Source organism: Pipistrellus kuhlii, unplaced genomic scaffold (assembly GCF_014108245.1).
Source record: "Pipistrellus kuhlii isolate mPipKuh1 unplaced genomic scaffold, mPipKuh1.p scaffold_m20_p_26, whole genome shotgun sequence".
Classification (NCBI taxonomy): Eukaryota; Metazoa; Chordata; class Mammalia; order Chiroptera; family Vespertilionidae; genus Pipistrellus; species Pipistrellus kuhlii.
In genome coordinates, this window is record NW_023425525.1 from 7,756,436 (window position 1) to 7,777,143 (window position 20,708).

General features: G+C 42.6%; 1 protein-coding gene across 1 annotated transcript in view; it reads left to right on the plus strand.

Annotated features, from left to right (window-relative positions):
* The window catches only part of CHN2 (chimerin 2), a 209,822-nt gene that overhangs the window by 109,668 nt on the left and 79,446 nt on the right, over positions 1-20,708 (plus strand). The window contains exon 2 of the mRNA XM_036453889.2: positions 14,728-14,766. Coding sequence (XP_036309782.1) covers positions 14,728-14,766 — 39 coding nt within the window. The remainder of the gene's footprint in view (positions 1-14,727; positions 14,767-20,708) is intronic.

A 20,708-nucleotide genomic window follows, 5' to 3' on the forward strand; every position in this document is an offset into this window, starting at 1 on the left:
ACCCAGCGCCTAACTTGGGCCCAGAAATAGGGTGACGGGTAAATATTTGTAAAGGAACAAATTGGGAAGTTGACAAATGATCTTTCACGAAGGCACGGGTGTTTAAATATACTATTCCTCCTCATGACGGTGCTGCTGGGAATAGATAAACAGGTTACAAGGACAAACAGCCTCTGCCAGGGGATAATATTAAGGAAAGATTTGTTTTAATCCTTGGTCTTTGATTCTGGAAGCAGGAACTTTCACACACCGCGATTAGAAAGATGAATGTACCACTGTGCAAACAACCAGAGGATAGGGGTCTCCGGCTGGCACGTGGTAGAGCTGTCCTGAGCGCCGTGAACAGGCAAACACCACGATAACGGCAGGGGCCAGGATGGGGGGCTATTCTTCTTGCTCTGCTGTGTAACATAAACACTTTCTCCTTCAGGAATCCTGGGGCTGCTGGTTGTGTGCCTCGTTCTTAACCCTTTCATTGTAGAGCTGCTGATGCTGTCACCGCCCTGCCGCGGCCCTGACAGGAAGGCTGCCCTTCCTGCAGACGTTGGTTCGGGTATTTTGCACAAAAGTGATAAATGCATGCAAGGCGGGGTTTAATGCTGAGCTTTAAATTAGCATCTTGCAGGTCACGGAGGATGGGTGTGAGGGCGCCTCTTCACCCTTGTTTCGCCCGCTTCCTGTGCCGTTTGTGTTGCTTTGTGGTGTGTGGTTGGTGAGATGTCTGAAGTGTCAGTGCATGTGTTTGTGATCTTTAGAAATATCTTCTCAGTAAGAAGCTATTTTTAAAGCAAGTGATGAGAAACCATAGAGCACAGAAAAGCCAACTTTGAGGCCCCTCCAGGCTGGGCACCCATTGCAGCCCCGCTAGACAACCTGACCGGACCCCCTCAGCATGCACTTGATTGACAGGAACAGGCAAGGTTTAGGTTGGCTCTACATGAAGACAGAATTCATGTAATCTTGGATCTAAGCAAACAGGTTTCACAAGTGTACTGAGTCCCTGTGATAACGTATGGTGACATAGGTCAGCCTCCCCAAGAGAGCATGTCGTTATGTGTATAGGCCACAGGTGAGCTGGCCAACTCGGGGCAAGGGTAACATCCTCTTGGGCCCTCAGCTTCTTTCTATGTCTGTGAAAGCAGTGGTCACCCACGGGTGGTCCGCAGACCACTGGTGGTCCATGAGGTCCGAAAGGTTGGCAATGTGTGAAAAGGTGCTGTTTGGAGATCCCACGTGACAGTGTACATGAAGGCCCACGATGCAGCAGAGCTCAGCGGGAGAGGGGGACTTTATAATGGAAAAAGCATGGTTTTTCAGAGTTGGACAGACCTAGACCTAAATACGCATCTCTGCTACTTATGAACTAGGGGATTCTAGACACCCTCACTATTTCTCAGTGTGCTCACCCGTACGAAGGGATTAACAATGCCTTTTACATGCTTGTTATGCGTAGTAAGTGACGGCACCTGTAATGCCTAAGAACACAGGGTAATGAAAGCTTGTCAACGGAGGTTAAGCAGATGTGTTTACACTGAGGATATAGGCCCCAAATTACCTTCCAGAAAGGAGGGTGTCCTCTTCAATTCTGTTTTACACCAAATCTCTCAGATGTTGGGCCTCTCTTTCAATGGCTTTATTTTCAGCCCCCAGTGAGCTACTTTCTGGAAAAGGCACAACACACCTGGAATTACCTCAAATAATGATCGTTTTGCCCCCATTGTAGAGGTTTTTAAAAAGGAAGCAACAAAACGTAACCCAGACATAGTCATAATTACAAGTAATCATAAACAATCCTTTTAGAATTGTTTTTTTCAAATAAAGTAAAAGGATAGACAGAGGACCACCGGGTCTCCCTGCCTCTCAGAGCCACCTGATCTGCAAATGTTGGGCTGGCAACACCTTGCTTTTAACTCTTAGCATTTCGAGAGCTTTCTAGACCAGCCACATCCTTTTAGCACCTTCTAAGCAGACTTTTAAAATATCTTAATTTTGGTACATGGTATATGCCCTTGACTGGAATCGAACCTGGGACCTTTCAGTCCATAGACTGAGCTTAATTTTAAATTAATTTCTTGACATTTACAGTTGATTTTTTTTTTCAATTATAGTTGATATCCAATATCATATTAGTCTTAGGTTTATAGCATAGTGGTTAAACATTTATATAACTTATGAAGTGATCCCTTATAAGTCTAGTACCCACCTGGCACCATACATAATTATTACAATTTTATTTACTGTATTTCCTATGCTGTACATACATCCCTGTGACGATTCTGTAACCACCAATTTATACTTTTTAACCCCTTTACCTTTCTCTCTGGCCCCGTAAGGTTTGTTCTCTGTATCTACGGTGGATTTTATTCATGTATGTAAGCTACAGAGCAGGACATGTTTGGAGCTGTTTGATTGACTGCTTGGGACTGTTTTTCTGTGATTGACGTTTTTATTGGAGGACAGTTGACATACCATATTATATGAGTTTCAGGTGTGCAGCATAGGGATTGCACATAAAGTTCCCTCTAAGAAGCAGTATAGCTGGTAGTTGTGTTGTGGAGGCCACCTGCAGGGCGGTGACAAGCCAGCTGCCCTCCTGTGACATGAACACATGTCTGGGGCTGAAGAAGATGTTCAGTGACAGCAGCGTACTCGGAGGCTAAACATGTTTGCTCTGAAAAGGCTAAGGAAGAAGCAAGTATAATGTGCCTTGGGAAAAAATGTCTTAAATGACTCCAGAAGAGAGAAAGATAACACATAGAGAATTTAAATCAAGTTGTTCCATTAAATGTGTGTGAAGTGATGAAAGCACTATCTCTGAATGTGTGTATTATTTTATGCTGGAATTTAAATATGCATGTGTAAGTGAGTTAAATATTATGAGTCGATATCTCTGATTTCATTAATATTCCTAAAGGTGTACATATTAAAAAACATTCATGGGGTGATCTCATTAGGAGAATGGAGGCTGCCTTCTGATTAGCGGTTGTTTAGGGCCTACCCTGAGCAGTCCTAAACAAATAGAAATCAAACCAAGTAAAGCAGGCATAGACTAAAAGGTTACCTTTATTACCAAGGGCAGATGGGAGGGGTGTTAGCTAGGTGGACTTACTAAAACCATTGATCCTCAGAATTAAGCAGAGCTAGACCACCCTTTGTAGCCAGACTAGTACCTGGTTGATAAGCCAGGCCTAGACATGGGCTGAATATTTCTATTGATAATGAAGTTGAGGAATAGTCATACATAGTACCCTTGAGGAAGAAGGACAAGGATGGATGGATGAATAGAAAGAGAGAGACAGACAGATGGAAGGAGAAGGTAGTAAAGAAAGAGAGTAAGAAAGGGAAAGAAGGAAGGGAGGGAGGAAGGGAGGAAGGGAGGGAGGAAGGGAAGAAGGAAGGGAAGAAGGGAGGGAGGGAGGGAGGGAGGAAGGAAGGAAGGGAGGAAGGAAGGAAGGAAGGAAGGAAGGAAGGAAGGAAGGAAGGGAGGAAGGGAGGGAGGGAGGAAAGGAAGGGAGAGAGGGAGGGAGGGAGGGAGGGAGGAAATTTCAGATAGTGAGATCTTTCATTTGTTCTAAAAAATGACAGAAAACTAAATAATGTTATGAGTTTTCCCATTTCACTAGTGCTATTTATACGATGTTCAAACTATGTTATATCACTAAAGCACCAGAAAAAAAAAAGAGAGAGATAAACATTTTCCTTTAGCGTCTGCACTGCTGATCCCTTTGTAGGACTGAGGCCATTGGGGGTAGTTGGGAGGCGAAATAAATTGGTTCTCAAGCAAACCAGATCTGGACTTGAATTCTACTTTTCTACTAACTGTGTGACCATAGGCAAATGACTTAATTCTTTGGGTTTCAGTTTTTTCATCTCTAGGAGATAAAAATCCTTGCCTTACATGACCTCCATTGTATGCTTCTTTAGCACATTGAACTTTGTCTATCATAACACCTTTCGTAGTTTATTATACTAGTTTAATGTTTATTTGCCTTCATTGCTGGACTAAAAACATCTTGAAAGCAGGGACCTGGTTTTCCCTGCTGGTGGCTATACCTTTATCATGTAGCAGAGTGCCTGGCATGTAAATATTTCCTGAAAGGAGGATGGATGGATGGATGGATGGATGGATGGATGGATGGATGGATGCGTCAGTGGGTGGGTGGGTGAGTGGGTGGGTAGGTGGGTGGGTAGGTGGGTAGGTGGATGGAGAGATGAATGGGTGAATATGTGAAGAGACAATTCAGGAAAATTGTGAAGATTAGAGATAATGCATATCTGTAATGTACCAGACACTTTAAAATTCCTTTCTAAATTTGTAGGAAAGGAATTTCTCTCCTATTTCTATACAAGGACTCTCTCTATTTGACTCTTAATATAATACAGCCAAAAAGTCTGTCTTTCTTTGCCAGCAGCAGCATTGCCAGGACCATGATTTATGAGCTGCTTTCCTGAGAATTTAGTCTGTCTCTGCCACAACCCCTGTGTATCCAAAGAGACACAAATGCCCGCAGTAATCTCAAGACACAGCAAGATATTATAGGAGAAGAAAGGGGCTTTTCTCAGTGGCAGGAGTAGAGGGCTGACATCCCCTTCTATAGGGAGGGCATGAATGGAAGAATAATTATCAAGAAATAACTGAGTAAAATAATCTCTTTCCTCTCCATTCAGTCTAACCTTGCTATCTACTATGCCTCTTTCTACCTTATGCTCTGGTCACATGCATAGGTGGCCAGGAGTGGGAAGTTCACCAGGCAGTCATTTAGTGTTTGTTGAATGAATGAATGAATGAATGAATGAGTTGATAACTTTATTTCCTCTCCTAACAGATTCCTTGTGGTTAGATTCTGCATCTTGACTTTATATCTACACCCATGTTTGGTACAATATTTAATGCCAAGTAGTCTGTAAGCTCTAGGTAAATATTTGTTGGATGAATAAATGTATGCCCAAAAGGCTTCTGGAGGAGAACCAGGAAAAGATTCTTCTGATGGAAAGAATTTGTAAAGAAGCGGGCAAATGCTAGAAGGGAAAAGGGGGCAAGGAGGAAGAGAGCAGCTCTCCAGGCTGAATGGAAGTAGTAGGTGTGGGTTGTCTTTAAACAGCATTAGAGGAAATGTGTGAATGATAAAGAAGGAAATTATCCATCATCCTGGGAGGAACAGGCTTTTTGTAGAAACTTGGACCAGTAAGCAGGGAGAGAGCCCTGGGAAAGTGGGCAACCAGGGGCAAGGCCAGTGGTTTGGCAAGAAATAATGATGTCCAAATTAGACCTCCTACCCTCCTCCATGTCACTGCCATACCTGCCCAAAGAGATGTTTATACTCCCGAGTTCTGTTTCCTCAACTTCCATTTACCTGTCATCTCACTTAGCTGTGGCTTCTGCCCACACTCCACTGCCAGGTCATCAAAAATCTCCTTGTTGCTCAAGCAATGGGTCCTTATGCTAACCTCACTTGAACAGCTTCTAAAACTCTTCCCTATTTCTCTCTTTTTAATTGTCTCCTGCCTTGCCTTTCATGTTAGCCTAGCTCATGGGTTCTCTTATTGCTCTGGTGTCTGCTCATTCTCCCCTTCTTCTCAGCACTTAAATGTTGGGGATTCTGTCAAAGATTTTCTTTTCTTACTCTGAAACTCATGCTGGACCATGTCATCTGTTTTAGTGGCAAAGTTACCATCTGTATGTTAGTGCTTCCATTTCTAGATCTCCAGCCCAGATCTCTCTTCTGAACTCCAAGCCTTTTAGGTATATTCACTTGGCTGTCCCATAGACCTCTCTTTCCAACAGGGAAAAGCCAAGTGCACCGCCATCTGCCAAACCTGCTTCTCCTCTGGTTTGTCCTGTTTCTGTGGATAGCATCACTATCCATCCAGTTGCTTATGCCAAAAACCACTCATCTTCTTCTATCCAAGCCATATGTCATTTTCTCTCCTATCCTTCTCTGTTCATACTTCAATTCGTCACAAAGTCCTGCAGATTCTATCTTCTCAGCATCTGCCAGACTCATCCCATTTTCTCCCTCTCTGCTGCCTCCATTTGAGTTCAGATCACTAGTGTCGCCTGCCTAGGATACTGCCCAGCTCCTGAATGGTATCAATCCCCATGCTCCCTCCAGTTTTCTCTTTCTCCAATCCAGTTTTACACAGCAATTGGAGAGCTCTTTCTAAAATACAACTGGATGCTGCCTCCTCCTTTCTTATAGTTCCCTTTTTTCTAGAACAAAAGTAAGCCCTTACTTATCTGCTCCTGCTTCCTAGCTACTCTGAAACACACACACACGTCTCTTGGTCCATGAGTCATGCTTCATGAGCCTGTTTGCCCACAAAAGCACTCTTGCCATTGGCTGCTATAGTGATGTCTAATTGATAAAGTACCGCTTTGACTAGGCTTAATGTGCTGTGTACTGGAAGTCACTTATACTTTTCAGACTTTGGGGACCACAAGTCTTGCTGTTAGACTCCCCTTCCCTGAAATAGCTCCTAAAGGAGCCTTGGATAAGGCTGCTCAAGGCTAGAAGTAACTGAGTAAGGCATGGAAAGGGTCTAACTAACTGCCCCAGACCCCACTCAGCTATCCAAACTTTGGGAAGTTCTGTCACCCACCCTCCTCTTCTACAACCTCTTGCTATCCTGTCGCCTCTTTACTTGTTTATATCCTTCAACAGAATGCAACTTTTAAGTCAGGGAATGAGATCTGTCTTTTACTAGCCCACTCTTTGTTGAGCACCTATTATATAATAGAATAGAATAAAATGGGTGGGGTCACTCCAGTTGCACTGTTTGTGCCCAGCTGAGGGGATGAGTGGGGGTAGGACCCAGCCTGGCCAGTCCATATGCTCTGGCTCCAGGCTCCATCTCTCAGAGGAAGTATCTTCTTCACACACAAGTGCTGTCCACTTGCCAAGCTGTGCACCTGCCTGAAAGGGCTGCCTTTTCCTAACTCATAAAAGATAATAACCTAGGAGAGACCCAGATATTAGAAAGAAAGAAAAAAAAAGATAGATGAGGTTGTTGCAGTCACAGTGCTCTCTGTCTAGCCTGGGGAGACAAAATATAAACAAAGAAATATACAGACACATAGTCTGAAAGTTTGGAGAATAAAAAAGCTCTGCAAGGCAGTAAGGAAGCTATTGGAGAGAGAGCTTATGGTGGATGGTCCAAAAAGTGTCTCTGAGCAGCCAGCACACTGACGCTGAGATCCAGATGACAATCCACTGGCCGTGTAGAAATCGAAGAGAAGAGACCACAAGATCTCTCAGGCTGATCAGGATGTATTCAAGGATCAAAAGAAAGGCCATGGTGGTTGAGGTAGAGTGGGCAAGAGGGGAGACAAATGAGGTGATAGGGAGAGGTGGCCAGGGACCCGGCCAGGCAGCACGTCCTAAGCTTACCTGCCTTGCTCACTGAGGTGTTTCCAGGGCCTGGCTCCTTGTATTTATTCAATACATACCTGTTGGATGGAAGCACCTCATCATGCCTCTGAATAAGTGGCTCGGAACAGAAATGCCATGTGGCCCCAGTGCCCTCTAGTGACCATAAACCCCAGCCCTTAATGACTTCATCACCTTCAGAAAAATCTCTGCTCAGCCTGGCCCATAGTTGCCGGAATGTGTCTTATTGACTAGTCTCTGCACAGAAGTCTAAATCGGTTACAGATATCCCTGGTACAGAAATCCCTGATACGAGAGCCCAGTCAGATGCACTTCAGGCCTCCATGCCTCGCTCAGGCAGCCGTTTCCAAAGAGAACACTTGAAGGTCTCATTTCTCAGGGGGGTTGAGGGAACCTGTGGAGGTGACCAGCATTGGAACACATTTGTGGATTCCTCAGCCAGTGTGACAGCAAGAAAGCTCTGTAACAGCCTTAACACCGCAGTTAGGACAATCTCCAGGTCATCTCACTCTCCAGTGGACACCCTATGCCTGGAAGGGCCTGGCAACACCATAGCCACAGACTGCACACTCTAAACCCTCCCATGCTTCCGAAGACCCAAGCTGGGGCTTACGTATGTGTTGAGGACACATTGCAGAACGTGCATACATGTAACATACTACTACTCCTACTGTGGTTCCTCGCTTTCATTGGGATTCCAACCCATGGGGCCCATTAAGATCATCACCCGACATATCCTAAGCTGTCATCTCTTTGGGAGGCTGTCCCTTGCCTGATTGAAAACTTCTATCCACCCAACTGCCCTGGAAAGAGACCACGACTGCAGCCCATTTGCAAATATGTGCATCAATAAATCAAAAGTGACAGCAGAGTCACGGCTCTACTAGAGCAGGGATGGCAGAGAGGGCACCCAGTTCTTGCACCTGTTTCCCAAACGATCCCCCTGGAGCGGTCTGTGCAGCTTTGTTTGAAATATCCTTCAAGGTGGGGCCTCTCCAGCTTCCCTGGGAGATCGGTGAATCTTTCACTCGTCTTGTTTACCGAAGGTCTGGCGTATTTTTCCGTTCATCTGCTCATACTCCGCTGAGCCAGGTGGAGGAATCGGGCTCCCCTTAATGTTGACAGGTATTTCCTGTCTGGATGCCACTTACCCAAGTGTGGCAGACCGCGTCCTCTAATTTTGCTTCATTAATCAGTCCCCACATTCCTTCACACTTGCTCCTCAGGTGGTTCCAGCAAATCGACATATTTCTGGCGCTGGAAATGTCTGAGGAACAGAGCCTCCGGCTGCAACCGCTACAACTACAGGGGCTGGAGGCTTACACCTTCCTCCAAGGCCACGTGTTTCCACGTGCACTCCCAGGAGCCTTTGCGCATGCAACTCCCACTCTGCAGGTGCATACTTAAGTCTATCTGTGCATTTGCTAGTCGAGCCAGAAATTAAACTGTAGATTGACAATAGCCAGTGTTGGGGGTGGGGGACGGGCAGCAGGCATGCTTCCACATTGTTGAGAGGCCCAGTTGATGCATGTTTTTGAAGGCCACTTTAACAATAGCTTTTAAAAGAAAAAATACACAGACCCTTCACCCAGCTGTTCAACTTCTCATAATCTATATGACACATGTAACGTATCATGGAAGCATTGTTCTCAAAAATTGAAAATTGCCTACATGTCCCTCTGTTGAAAATTATTACGTAAAAGGATTAAATCCATTTTGGTGTATTTATACAATGGAAGATCAAGCCACAGTTTAACAGAACAACACAGGTCTATGTGCACTCACAGGGAAAGATGCCAAAGAAATACCATTCAGTTCAAAAGCAAATTACAGAACAGTATATATGATTCTGAGGTCATTTTAACAGATTTTTATCCTAGCCATCGGTAGGACAAAATCTGGAAGGATTCACGCAAATCTATTAATGGTACTTTTTATTTTTTTCCCTGAGGCTAGGACTTTCTGAGGCATACCTTTTTAAATTGTGCTTTCTCTGTTTCTCATCTTTTATGCTTAGTTAAAAAGAAACAGATATTTTTGCCATGCTCTTGGTCTTTGTCATGCTCTGTGGGACACATGCTCACTCTTGCCCCTTCGTCCTCTCTCTGGGCCTCAGACACCAGAGAGCTTTGCCATGTCCTGACCCCAGAATTCCCCATCCTTCCCCACAGTTCGCAACAGCAGCTCTGCCTGCTCGGGGTTGACACTCTAGCAAATGGGTTTGCTCAGGATTGCTTCCAAGTTTTCACCTGAACTAAACTTTTATTTTTGTTTTAGATGTTCAGATTTTTTATGGATGATTTAATGTGAGTGGTTTTGTTACCCATTTTTATATTGTTTGATCATTTTCTAAGCACCTCTGTCTTTCTTCCCTCCCCACCCCCCCCCCCCAAACACACACACACTCTTTGAGGAGAGGAGATGCCTGCTCCTAGCCTGCTTAGCATCTCTTTCTAACATTTATTGTATATCACAGAATTATCCAGAGGGGGCCGAAGGAGCCACACAAGACATTTTGTTCCAGAATCCACCCCCTCTCTTCTTGTCTTTCCTGGCTCTTCCTGCACTAACACATACACACTGCATGTGTTACATGAGAATTATTTTTGTTGGTCACTTTTACTTTTTACTGTTAAGGCGGTAATTTATTTAGACAGCATGTTAAAAATAAAACCTAGCACTCCCATTAACCTATTTCACATTCATTTTCATTTTTACACAAACAATATGAATAGAAAAATTTTAAATGCAGGTGAACAAAGAAAAAATATTGAACCCTTTTATTTTCACTGTCAGGTACAGATAGCAGCTGTTAGTAATGGAGTTTATGACCCCGTAGTTCCTTTCTCTGTATGTAAATATTTATCTTTTCTTTAAAATGGCATTATATGTAACCAATTATGTTGTGACCTGATTTGTTTAATATCTAATATAGCATGAATATTTTTCTATGCCATCAAATATTAATAATATAAGTAGCAGAGATTACTACATGCCAGACACCAGACTATTATATATATATATATATATATATATATATATATATATATATTTATATATATATATATATATATATATATATATATATATATATATATATATATATTAACGGATCCTCTCCTCACAACATGCAATATGTTGGAGAGTGTTATTAATCTCATTTTCTAGGTTAAAAAAAACAACTGAGCCATGGAGAGATGAGATCTCTTGCTAAGGTCACACAGCTCATGAGTGACAGAACTAGGTTCTGAACCTAGATAGTCCAGCTCAGGAGGCCATGCTCTTGACCACACAGCTCTGATCCACACCATCATTTTCATGACAATAGTATATAATCGCTTATCTAACCAGTGTTATACACAGAGCAGTAATGAACAGCTTGTTCCTTACTCATCTTTGTTCATGTGTTCCCTTACAACCTCATGTTGAATTCCCATGAGTAGAATTGCTGAGTCAAAGAATTTGCATATTTTAAAAATTTTGGATGCATATTGGTCAATATATTTAAACAATACTTTTCTAAGCCTTTTGAACCCCTACCATTCATTATTTCTTTCAAACAATGTATTATTGTTTTTTGGATTTAATGATTTTTTTTTCTTAAAACATGGAACTTCTATTCCACCTCCTCTTCTTTCCTTCTGCATTTCACCCATTTCTCTCAAATGTTTAACAAAATAATGCCCTTTTCAGAAGCATCAGGCCTAATATTGTCAGTACTTCCAGTGCCTTGCCCCTCCCAGAATTTACCCATTAGATGGGGGTATACACAGAGATGGGAGGCTGCTCATTTGACTCGATGTCAGTTTTCTGTGCTATTAATTCTCTTTTGCTTTCTCCATTTTATTTTTCTTTCTTTTAAACTTCACAAGAGTTGAAGTAACAAATCTGTCATATAATTTTTCCTGATTTCAACATATGTGAATGCGAGTGGCCTGCCTAGTAGGGATGACTGATGGGTTGGAGGCCGGGAAGGTGGGGCTCCTGCTCGTGTTTTATGACCTTGAGAAAGCTGCTTAGTCAGCTGCATTTAATTTCCTAAGTAGTCTGAAAACTTATTCCAGGATTTTTTTTTTTTAAGTGTCAGGCTACCCAAGAGTAAACTAAATTTTTGAAAAATTTTGTGTGAAATTGGGGCCAATGTGCATGTTGGTGAAGAGCTGTTGGAGGCCGTAAAGGTTTGTTTCAAGGTATTAAAAATAAAGAACATTATAAACTGATGAACCAAAAGACAGATATAGAGACAGTAAAACAACAAGCAGACTGTCAGATAACAGCGGGGAGGGGAGGGAGATCTGGGGGAGATAATAGATCAACCGAAGGACTTGTATACATACATATAAGTACAACCAATGGACACAAAACTCTGGGGAGGGAGGGTATGTATGTGGGGGGGGGGGGGAGGACAATGTTAGAATATGTGCACAGATAATAATTTAATTTAAAAAAATGTAAAAGAAAAATAAATAAATAAAATTTATTTTAAAAAAAAATAAAAATACTTCGTGCCTGGTCCCTGGACCAAGGCCTCCAAACAGTGCACTTTAGTGGTTTGGGAAACGTGCCTTCAAGACCAAGGTAATTATAGTTTCTCCACTGATGCATGACAAATGGCCTCCCACTGTGAATTCTTTTATGGTAAAGAAAAACCTTCCATGACAACAGCACTGGAACTTAATTATAGGCTCCAGACCTGTAGGCAAGAAGAGAGATGGTCATGGGCTGCAGTCAAGGGAGAGAGGACAAGAGCATGAGCTCACCTGGCAAGAGCCAGCACGGGGTGATGTAACAATGACAACATTCATGGCACTTCATTGAGAACTTGCTAATTGCCAGGTACTGTCCCAAAAACTTTATGTAGATGATCTCACTTAATTCCCACAATAACCCTAAGGCATAGGTTATGCCGTAAGTACTTTTATTTTTTTCTGTTTTATAACGATGAGTATTGGGAGAGTCTTAAAAGGAGCTAAGTAACCTGCTCCAAGTTAGTTTTCAGAGGTAAGATTTGAACCCTGAAAGCTTATTCATTTACTTTAATACACACGTGTTGAATGTCTGGTATATGCCAGGTACCTAAGGGCTAGTTGTGCACAAAGGAAGGAGGCAAAATCCCTGCTTATATGAAGTTTAATAGTGGGATGAGACCAGCAATAACAAGTCAACAAATAAGTAATTTCAGTCAGTGATGTGCTATGACAAGGAGAGTCTGGGAGTGGGGTAGGGGTGGGGGCGATACTTTACATAAAATGACAGGAAAGGCCCCTGCCACCCCTGAAGGTGACATCTGAGCTAAGCCCTCCACAATGGAGCCCATCAACCATGCAAAGACTTGCTGGAGAGCATTTTACCTGGAGGATCCATAAGAGCAAAGGCAGAATTCAGAGAGCTTTTGTTCTAGGAACAGAGAGAAGGGCAGAGTGGTTGGGTGATAAGTAAAAAATGGGGACATGTCTGCAATGGAGTCAAGAGGTGGAGCAAGCCCAGATGGCACAGGGCCTTGTAGGCCACAGTGTGGTGTTTGTGCTTTATTGCAGATGCAGAAGGAAGACACTGGAAAGTTTTAAGCAAGGGAGCGTTATGTTCTCCTGTCTCTATAGGTGGCTTTCTTCACCTCTATGATATGTTGCCAACGAAGAGCAACTGGAAAGTGATCAATTGTGTATGTGAGGGCCAGTCTAAAGGAAAGTTAGAAAGTTTGGAGTCAGTGTTTCAGATGAAGCAAAAGTCTAAGTTTTTCACAGAAATGGGCAATGGCAGTCATCTAATTCTATGACTTTAGGTGAGGTGACCTTAGGGAATCCGAGTTGAGCATCTGAACTGTATTTTCAAGCCTGAATAAGGAACTGCCTCTTACTTGGGGGGCCATTCCTCAAAATGCAGAAAGTTGCAGTCTAGGTTTTGACCATTCTTGACCACTCTTCGTCAGGGGTTGAGCTTACCTCAAGGTATAAATCTCATCCAAAATAACAAGACATTGCAGCTTTGGGTAAATTATATCTTGGGGATTTACATTCCTATGTCATTTGATGTCTGTGTGTGTGTGTGTGTGTGTGTGTGTGTGTGTGTGTGTGAATGGCTGATTCTCTATTTGAAAATTTCTGGCAGTGCAGGCCTAACAGTAGAGATTTATTTTAATGAAATTACCTTTGGAGGCATTTAGTTGCTTCTGTGATAGGATGAGTCCCAGAGAGCAAGATAGTAATTGTGGAAGAATTTAATTGAAGATACCCATGTGTAATTGAGTAGGATTGGGGAACGTTCATCACTCTTGAGTTAGGTTTTATTTATAAGTAACTTATTTGTTTCTCAGCAGGGGGAAAAAATTCTCAAACTATCTTATGCCTGAGGTTAGAAGGGTTCTATTCCTTTGCACCGAACTAGTATGTGACAGTGGCACAAGGACAAGGACAGCATAAGGGTGTCTGTGCAATGCCGTGGGAGGGTGGGATGACAAAGGCAGAGCGTCCTACCTTAAAGGTGTGAATGAGAGAACTCTGCAGGTTTCCCCAGCTCAGCTCAACAGTCTGATTTGGGGGAAAGAAGTTTCCTCTGGCTGTTTAAGCTGGAGTGTGTTTTACCATGGCCTTTGCTGGGAGCTGGGAGCACTAATAATTCTGTCAGAATTATAAATTCAGCTGTCAGCACTGGGACTGTTGAGTCAACTGAACAAGCAGATTTTCTTCCATTGTCTGTTTTTCAAGCTGGTGAATAACAATTTCATCCTCTCCATTTTGTTCTAACTCTTTCGTTCTGACACTTCTGATGGCAGAGAGGTTTTCTAGAAATTTCCTATGTCACATTTTGGAGTCAGTTCAAGGAGATAATGCGATTCCAATTGAATCATCAGTGTCTCCACTGTCAAACCCAATCTTTTCGGAGTTGGTTGAGTCACCCAGCCTCCCAGATTTAATATTTAACATGCTTGCCACTTTGCGTCTTCCCTCAAGTTTTAATAAATGGGCTAAAGGTCTGAATGGAAACTGTGAGATAAATTATATGTTTATTATGCCAAGTTAAGTAAATACTGTTTGAAAGGGTGACTAGAGGGTACAATCAACTTAATTGCTTTAAAAATCCTTTTGGGTGTACTGGGCTCTATGAAAATGGTTAAGTAATTGATTCTGCCATGGTAAGTGATCTGAAGGAACGTGTGTTGGGTCCCTGAGGTTGCCATGCACACTCCGTTCCTCATGCCTGGGACTGTCCAGAAATGAGTGGAGGGGCCCCAAGACGCAGTGCAAGTGCTGCTGACACACTGTTGTTCCTCCAAAGAAGATATGTGTGTTGACAGTTGGATGGTCAGGCTGATGGATGTTTGTCTTTCTTTTTACTCTAGATGCTGAAGAATACCAGCCTCCGATATGGAAATCTTACTGTGAGTACCTGAAGTGGGAATCTCCCCAGACGCCTGCAGCAGGCCTGCCTGGACAGCCATTCCGGCCATTGATTTAGTGCAACAAGCAGCCCCGTCTCAGGGCCTGGAAACCCTTTGTCTTTCCATTAGGGAGAGAGATTGGTCAGAGAGGTCTGGAAAAGCACTCTCCCCTGGCTGGGAGCCCCAAGGACCACTGCCTATGACCCACTCAGGGATCCTAATTAGAAAAAGATGCCTCTGATGTAGAGCTTTCTTTCTTTCTTTTCTTTTTTTTCTTTTTTTTTTTTTTTCCTTCCACATTTGGTCAGCAAGGGTAAATGTTGAGTTCCTTGAATTATGTTCTTGGCCAGTATCTTGTGGCTATAAAATCCTGTGACATTTACCACAAACAGATTAACAGAAAGCAAAGAATAACGTTGGGTCACTAAGGGTGATTCCTTAGAAAGAGATCATTGTCTGATCATTGGTCACTGTGCAGCTTTCCTTCGTGAAGGCAGACAGTTATCATCACTAGAAGCTCCTTGTCTCCTGAATATCACCTACCCGGCTAAGTGCGTCCCCCGTCAGAGAGGAAGGAGTGCGGAGAGCCAGGAACACAGGTTCTTGTCCAGGCCCTGCTTCCAGACAGCAATAAAACATAATTATTGCTATTGTTATTGACGTTGCCACTGTTTCTATTGCCCACAAAGACCTGCCGTGGGTCAGCTGCTGCGCTAGCTACGTGCCTGAACTCTCAAGTTCTCCCCGAAGCCCTAAGCAATCAGCACTATTACTATCCCGATTTCGTTCATACAAGGAACAGCTCAGGGAGGTTCTGGAATGTGGCAAAGGTTTTACCAAAAGCCTTGGCGTGGCATTCAGAGTGCAACCCACAGCCCATTAGTTTCCAATACTTTTCTTTCTTTCTTTTTAAAATCTTACGCAGAAGTGCATATATATATAAATAAATATATATACTAGTACTAGTATATAGTAGTACACACACAAGATACCCATGTATGTAATACTTATGTATATATGTTACAAAAGCAATACAAAGCCACAGAACAGGCAAAGACATTATAGAAATACATAGAGCTAAGAGTAAAAATTTCCCATAACCCATAAACCACTCTCTCCCCATATTCTATTCCTCTTTCCAGTAGCTGACCCTCTCTGTTTTGAAAGGCATATCCTTCCAAGTGTATTTGAAACATGCCCAATATTAATGCATTTTTGCTGCTGTTGCTTCCTTTTGTCAAAATGGATCTCCTTCAACTTGCTTGTTTCACTTAACAAATATCTCATCTTTATCTTTTCATGTCAGCATATATACAGGCATCTCATTTGTTATTACATGAGCCTGTTCTTCCATCTGTGAAATAAAGGGCTTGTGCTGGGTCTCAAAGGGCCCTTCCAACCTACTGTTCTGCATTCTGATCTTCTCTTTTAAAAGCTAGTGCTAATGACTTAATAATTGGATGTTTTTGTTTGTCCCCTAATGGAGTGTGAAGTGCTCTGACAATAAATCAACAAAATATCTGTTGCGAGAGGTATTGGATGTTCCATGACTTACCGTGCTCTGTGCACTGCTTTTACACATTAACTACCCAATAGACATTTGTTGAGTGAATGCCACTGCAGAGAACTTTACTGAAGTGAAAACGCAGCATTGGCTCAATTTCATTTCACCTTTTGCTAAGAGACCTTGGACCACCGAATTTAGCTCTTTAAAAACTCTATGTCCTAAGAAAGCTAGAAGAGGCATTCATAATGGCATGTTCACAATATCAACTTTTACCTTAGTGTTTTTTAACTTTGATTTTTGGATCTAACCAAATTAAGTTTTTATTTGCTCTAGAATCATAAAACTTTAGATGCAGAAGAGATGGTTGAGGCCATTTAATATAAAGCTAATGACATATAAGAAGTTCCTCTTTATTCCATCCCACTATTAGTCATCCAGGCTCTAATTGAAGGAGTCTAGTGATTTGAAATTCCAAAATCGAGAGAGTATGCCATTAGCTGTGCCATCCAGTCATCAAAACTCATTGACCAAAGGCCTACAGAGCACCGCTGAGAAAGAACTCTCTTTTATTTGTCCTGGATCCATGAATTGTTTGAGTTCAAGTGTTGGACTGCTTATTAACTAACCTGAAATATTCCCAAACTCATGCTACTCCATCTTACTCCCAAGATTAGAATCCACTCATTTGGCCTTTTCAGCAACATGCAGTGAGCACCTCTGAATGTCACAATAAGTGTTAGGAACAACAATGAATAAAATACTTAACTCCAATTTACAGTCTAGTAAGGGAGACATATGTAAACCACTTAAAATGCAAATGGATTTTCATAATAATATACTACTCTCTACCTCCTGTGCATAGAGCAGACTTTATAGAAGAGGCCAAATTTGCATGTGAGTCTTGAAGGATAAATAGAGGAAGGAATCTGAGGGCCTGGTAGAACTACATGAGATACTTTTAAATCTCCAAATATGCTAAAACTATAACATTTTTCTGATCTGAAAGTTCAACAAACCTATCAGAATATGAAATTTGTTTTTGTTTTAAATAATCTAGTAGCAAGCACATTCTGAACCTCAGGAAACACCAAACCTTTCTCTTTAAAATGTGCACAAACCATCATTTGAGAGATTAACTTTAAACACCAGTGTTAAATCATTAGCATATTTTTTATATAGAGTTCACATTTTTTTTCATTGCACATATATATATTTTTAAACTCAGGTTGTTATTTGGTACTTTGAAATCTCCCATATATTTACTGGATTCAGTACATCTTTGCCATATGATAGGACCTGATTTAAAAGTTGATGACTTGCAGTGATTCTAGAATGATGTAGTATATCTTTGCTTTTATCCATCACCTGCTTTGGGTCATAACATTGACTTATTTGACATCAGATTCTTATTATGAAGCATTAGCCCCAATCACGATATTTTTTCCTAGGAGAAAATTAGTCTACTTCATAATGATCCACTTTAAGAAGCTGTTTTTCATGGTAATTGCAATGCTCTAGGTTTCAGGCAACAGAACTTAATCACATTGATTGACTTTAGCAAAAAGTTCAGAGGAACCAGCTTCAGGCAGGATATGTTCTCATCACTCCGAGGACGTTATCAGGACCAGCGTGTCTCTCTTCCTTCCTTGGCTCCACTCTCCTACGTTTGGCTCCACAACTCATAGGCCTCCTTTTGTAATCCCCAGAGAGCGGCCAACAGCACCAGGGCAACCAGGCTCACTTAAGAGCAACAGTCAGAGAGACACTTCAAGCAAAGTGTTAGAATCGAGTCTCAGCCCTGATTGACTGCTCACCAGTCCTGACTCCATCACTGCAGTCAGAGCGGGGATATGCCATGTGCCCTAAACCAAGCTAACTCAGGGAGTGATCAGTCCTGTATTTCCACGTGACTGGAAAATTTGAAGTATTGTTGAAACAGGGAAGATGGAAACAGATGCTGGGAAGACAACCACAATTGTCTGACTTAGACATTTAGGAGAGTAAGGGACCTTAGAAGTCAGCTCTCAATACTTTAAATAGAGTAGATTGTTCATTATTCATTCATACACCATTCATTCTTTCACCAAGTGCACATTAACTCTTTGCCTTAAGCCAGACAGTGGACTTAGAGCTGTGAGGCCACAAGTATGGATAAGATTGGGTCTTGCCAGGATGTCACATGATGTCCCTTAAGTTCCTGCCTCCTCTACTCCCTTTCTTAGAAGCAGATGGTATCGCTGGGCTGTTTCCGTAAGAATAATCTTGTCCCAAAGTGTCATGTATCTTCAGCTAGTTTTTTGTTCTCAAGACCAAACCCCAAAATGTTAATGAAGTAACTGAGAAGAAAGCTATTGTTTTCAATTCTCAAAAAGAAAAGCTATCTTCAAATTGGCAAAAAAAAAAAACCACAAACAAACAAAAAAACAAAAACAAAACAAAAAACACACACACATATTCTAAGCTTCTCAGCCAGAATGGTATGAACTCTATGCCTTAATCAGGTAAGTTAAAAAGCCAGCCACCCTGGGTATACTTTGAAAGATTTTCTTTCTTAAAAGACCAAGTGCCAATTAAGCGGCAGATGCGGTGGCCGACAGCTCTCAGAGGACAGCCTCCTGGGCAGCGGGTCAAGCAGCCACAAGTGGGCCTGTTTTCCTGACAAGGAATTTGGAACCTCAGAACCCTGGTCCACACCCCACCTGCATCAGACTTGCCTGGGGAGCAGATTTATAATCATGTTTCCTCAGCCCTGCCTCAGATATCAGAATCAGAAGAGTGGAGAAGGGGAGGAATCTGCCATGTATCAGCCCCCACAGGGGTCTTGAGCACATTACTACCCAGTTTCCAGTGGACACAGCCTCCTCAGGCTTTTTGCCATGCCACTAGACAAGACAGGGGCTCCATCCCCATTAAGACCGGGCATTCTGTTGGCCAGGAGGCCACACTGTAGGCTGGAGGTGGGGTTGAGCTAAGAAAACATCTAAAGCACCTACCATCTTTTACTCACACCCAGGAGTCTTTTTCCATGAAAACTAGGAAGACGGGCAGTGAGCAGGGTGATAGGGGCTCAGTGTCACACCAAGGGACCAGGATCAACTCCTGGGTCCACAGCCTTCTTTAGAAACAAGTGGCGGTTAGAGGACATTCCTGCAGAATCTCTTAGGTCCTTGTTAAGACTTAGGAGACAGTGGGTCTGGACTGGGCTTCAGCACCACCCAGGCCAGCAGCTGTCCTTTGGCATTCACAGGGACCGGTTGATTCAGTTCCCCAAGGAGGGTAAGTCAAGTTTTCTTATTGAAGAAAAAGTACATTTTCACAGTGAGCTCTGGATTTCTCAATCTGCTTTCGGTTTTTTGGAGAATAAGAATCCTTTTTTTTTTTTTCTTTTTTAATATCTTTTTAGTGATTTCAGAGATGAATGGAGAGGGAGAGAGGGGTAGAAAAATCAATAATGAGAGAGAATCATTGATTGGTTGCCTTCCTGAACGCTTCCTGCTGGGGATGAAACCCACAGCCTGGGCATGTGCCCTGCCTGGGAATTGAATCATGACCTCCTAGTTGAGGGGTGTCGAACTCAATCAGAGAAGGGGCCAAAATCTAAAATCCAGCCTAAATCGCGGGCCGAATGGTTTACTGAACAGTCATAAACTGTCATTGTGATGGAAACACAGCGGAGTGCAGTGATGACAGCGCGGTGCGGGCCACATTGCAAGGCCTGGTGGGACGGATTTGGCCCGCGGGCCTTGTGTTTGACACATGTGTCCTAGTTCATAGGTTGATGCTCAACCACTGAGCCATACTGGCCAGACAGGAAACCCCTTTTTCACCTTTATACTCCTCAGTCACCATCCCTTACCCAAAGTTTACCAAACAGTTTGTTCCATATGAAAATTCTCTCATATACTGCAGTGGGCCCAGGGCTGGGCAGTGCCTGACACATAATTGGAATATTGCAATAGAAGCAAATTCCATTATATCGTCCCTTAGCCCATAGAATGACCCAAGAAGTGACATATAGTATTGCATTTTGCTTGTGAAATGTATTTATTGAACAAAGAAAATGCTAAAAACGACTCTTTAAAACTACTTGGCATTTCAGTTTTATGAAATGTTCCTCAGAGACTTCTCAGATGTTTGTTGTGTTATAGCTAACCTTGAAAATGGGGGACTGGGGACCTCCCTTGAAGCTAAGATAGCTTTCAGGTTCCCATTATCTGACATGGCCACCATTGCCATTGGTTGCCGTCTCATTATTTTTATAGAGACACATAATCCAGAAGGCAAACAGGCTTCTTGCCTGTTTGATGATTTCTGTTGCTTGGAACAGCACAGAGCAGACCTTGTAGGTCCTGAGACCAGCTCCCTGCGACATGGTGATTGGTTAATGATGTGTGCTCCTTGGGGACCAGTAAGGAGAGGTGGTGTCCCTGGCTTG